Genomic DNA, 2821 nt, shown 5'->3' on the forward strand with positions numbered 1-2821 from the left:
GCTATTTCCAATTACGTCTATCGCTGAAATTTTACACACAATGACCTTCAAAATTTTTGAAAAAGTAATTCCATATTTTAAGGAATCAAAGCGCGATTAACCCGTGTGAAGAGGAATTTGGAAATAAAATCTCATTCTTCATGGCTTGACCGAGTGACTAGACGATCAACAACATCAACAGCCGTTTGAGAGCCGCACGCGATAGGATTAGAGCTACCAAAGGATTTCAGTTGGAAGTTTGCTTTCTTCTCTTCTCCTCTTTCTTCACCTTTGTTCTATCAACTCCTATTCCCTTCCAAATCCGAGATCGGCACACATTTGGATGATGTCCCAATTCTAAAACTGCGATTGAGGAAGAAAAAAAAAAAAAAAAAAAAAAAAAAACAATTAAACAGGCTACAAACATACACGCATTTGAGAATTACAAACGACCGGCACAAGAAAACGGTTAGAATTCGCAAAGCACAGACTTAATCGCTCTCATATTCGCGGTAACAGTCGCTGCCTAGTCGCGTCGAATATCCTTCATCTCGGTGGTACCAGAATAGTTGCAATCAAATGCCCTGGAGCCTGCGCTGAAGAGAGCTTCATTAATAGCCATTTGGACTTTGTCCACGGAATTGGTGCTGCCGGGATACAGTGGATTGCGTACTCCGTACGGATCTGTGTCGGTGATGGTGATGTTCGGAATCCGGTACGTTGTCCAGGGGATAGTGGGGTCGCTTTGGCCAATGCCGGGAGAGCGGACATATCTGGGAGCATGAGTGGATAGGGATCGAGTAGCAGGAGGATCGTGCGGATGGGTCATATGGGAAACCATCGAAGGCCATGAGGTCCAATATGGGTCGTGGGAAAGGTCATGTTGCTCTGAAGCTCTGCTCGTAAATTGGTTGTTGTTGTCGTTGGTGAAAGGAGCAATGTACCCAGGGACCGCACCCTGATGGGTCGTGGTAAGAACAGGAGGAGCAAGAGTCATACTCTCGTTTATGGTGTTATATTGGTGGGTACCTGGGGATTGTCTGTTGGCTTCTCTGGAGGGTATGCCGTCCATTGCCGTCACTTCGTCCATGTTGATCCTATGGCACATGTTTTGGGTTTCTCCATTATATTTATCATCGATGGCCCTCTCATCTTTGATCTCCGTCGAACACAAGACATCCGTCTGCTTCGTCCTCTTTTTGTTAGTCTCTCCATGTTGAGCTGCCTTGCGTTTGACAGCCAATGGGATGTCATCGTCGTCTGTATCCCCAGAGTCAGGTTCAGATGAACCGCGAGCACAATTCGGCCCCATCTCTTGCTGATTATAGACCATCAGATGAGGTTCAATTCCCATTTCTCTATCCGTCATTGTTGCGTTTTCTCCCGGACAACCCGAACGCCACATCTGATTTTCCATTTTCACCATGACCCCTTTCGATTTCGCTTGGCTAGATTTGCACCGTTGTTTGGATTTCCCTACGATCCCAATACATTGATTGGCCCTTTCAGGGGACGTTATGGAATTCGTTGTACCAGCTTCGATTGCCTTCTTAAGACGAGAAAAGCGCATACGAGCAGCAGGAGGGTTCAAACTTGTCGCCTCTCCCACAGCTTTGAAATCGATCTGTCACGCATATCTCGCGTATCAATGGCCAAATGATATCAAAAAGCAACGTTTGGAGCGTAAGGAAGGGGGCGGGTAATAATTGAAGGTGTGGAGTGTACCACTCTGGAATGAATGCTACCAAAAAATATACGCAACGTGCTCAGTAGTAGGGGAATCGCAGACTCACAGTCTTGTAGTCTGATTTTTGAAGACAGGTATATAGGAACCATAGGTTCACATCGGTCTGGGTTTTGGAAGGCATACCTGAACAAGTTCTCCTGTAAGAATTGGATTATAGAAGTAATTTTCGGAGTGGATATCTTACAAAGCCCCTTATCTGTTCAGCAAATGACCAATTCAAAATGAGAACACCCCAGCATACGTTGATATGGAAGGGGAAGGTAAAACTGGACAAGTGGATAATGAACATGTAAGAAACGTGTATGGATTGGAGCGAAATGGCTAGTCAGGAGGAAATCTGCGTGGATGGAAATGAAGAGAACAACAAGCCCAGGTGAATATTAAAGAACAGAAACATCGCCAGATAGTTATTGCAAATTATCAATTGATCTTAGAATAACGAGGAGAGCAGGGTAATACTTTAAGGAAATGTTCTTTTCAACATGAGCTGCAGTTCGCCTGAATATCTGTATATATCCGAGTTTGTTACTCTGATATTAAGATGGACAAATGATCACATGTAGAAATTTAAAATAAGAGAAATAGATATAGCCAATTGCAAATGTATATTGTAGGAAATGCATGAAGAAAAAGCCGGTCCATCCCATTGTACATGTATCAACTGGTCGTCACATCATTACAACTCCTTTCTATTGTTTCATTTCAATATCTTCTGTACCTGAACCAGACAATGCCAACTTCTTGCCTGCATGTATAGCAAAACGCTCTGCTGACTCTCTAACAGCTTCCGCAAGAACCGCCTGTGTTCCTCGCGCTGCGTCAACAGCTCCATCTATCAGAGCTTCATGTTGGGCAGCTGCATTCTGCGACCCAGCTGATATGTTAGAGGTGTCTCCCTTGAGCCACAGTTCGGTAATCTCGTCACGGGATGGCATATAGCCTACAACACAGGCGGATACAATCCCGAGGTGTTCGGATGGATCTGGATCCAATACTAATGAGTAGCCATGTCCCCTCTGGGACGAGTCTTTTGTTCGCCCTGAAGTTTCAACGGTTAGGACTCTCCACAAAAGCAGCAACACCCCCAGTGATAAG

At 44.8% G+C, this 2821-nt stretch overlaps 2 protein-coding genes across 2 annotated transcripts; both read right to left on the minus strand.

Annotated features, from left to right (window-relative positions):
- Positions 1-505: 505 nt before the first annotated feature.
- Positions 506-1847, minus strand: HCAG_07285 (predicted protein; the record flags this gene model as incomplete). Its single annotated transcript, XM_001537813.1, has 2 exons — positions 506-1603; positions 1773-1847. The coding sequence occupies 2 exons, from the start codon at positions 1845-1847 to the stop codon at positions 506-508; spliced, it is 1173 nt and encodes a 390-aa protein (XP_001537863.1).
- Positions 1848-2415: 568 nt separating this feature from the next.
- On the minus strand, positions 2416-2661 carry HCAG_07286 (predicted protein; the record flags this gene model as incomplete). The annotated part of the gene is made up of 1 exon (XM_001537814.1): positions 2416-2661. One exon carries the CDS (start codon positions 2659-2661, stop codon positions 2416-2418), a length of 246 nt encoding a protein of 81 aa, XP_001537864.1.
- Between the last annotated feature and the right edge of the window lie 160 nt (positions 2662-2821).

This window comes from Histoplasma capsulatum, genomic scaffold (genome assembly GCF_000149585.1).
Source record: "Histoplasma capsulatum NAm1 scaffold_8 genomic scaffold, whole genome shotgun sequence".
Lineage (NCBI taxonomy): Eukaryota > Fungi > Ascomycota > Eurotiomycetes > Onygenales > Ajellomycetaceae > Histoplasma > Histoplasma mississippiense.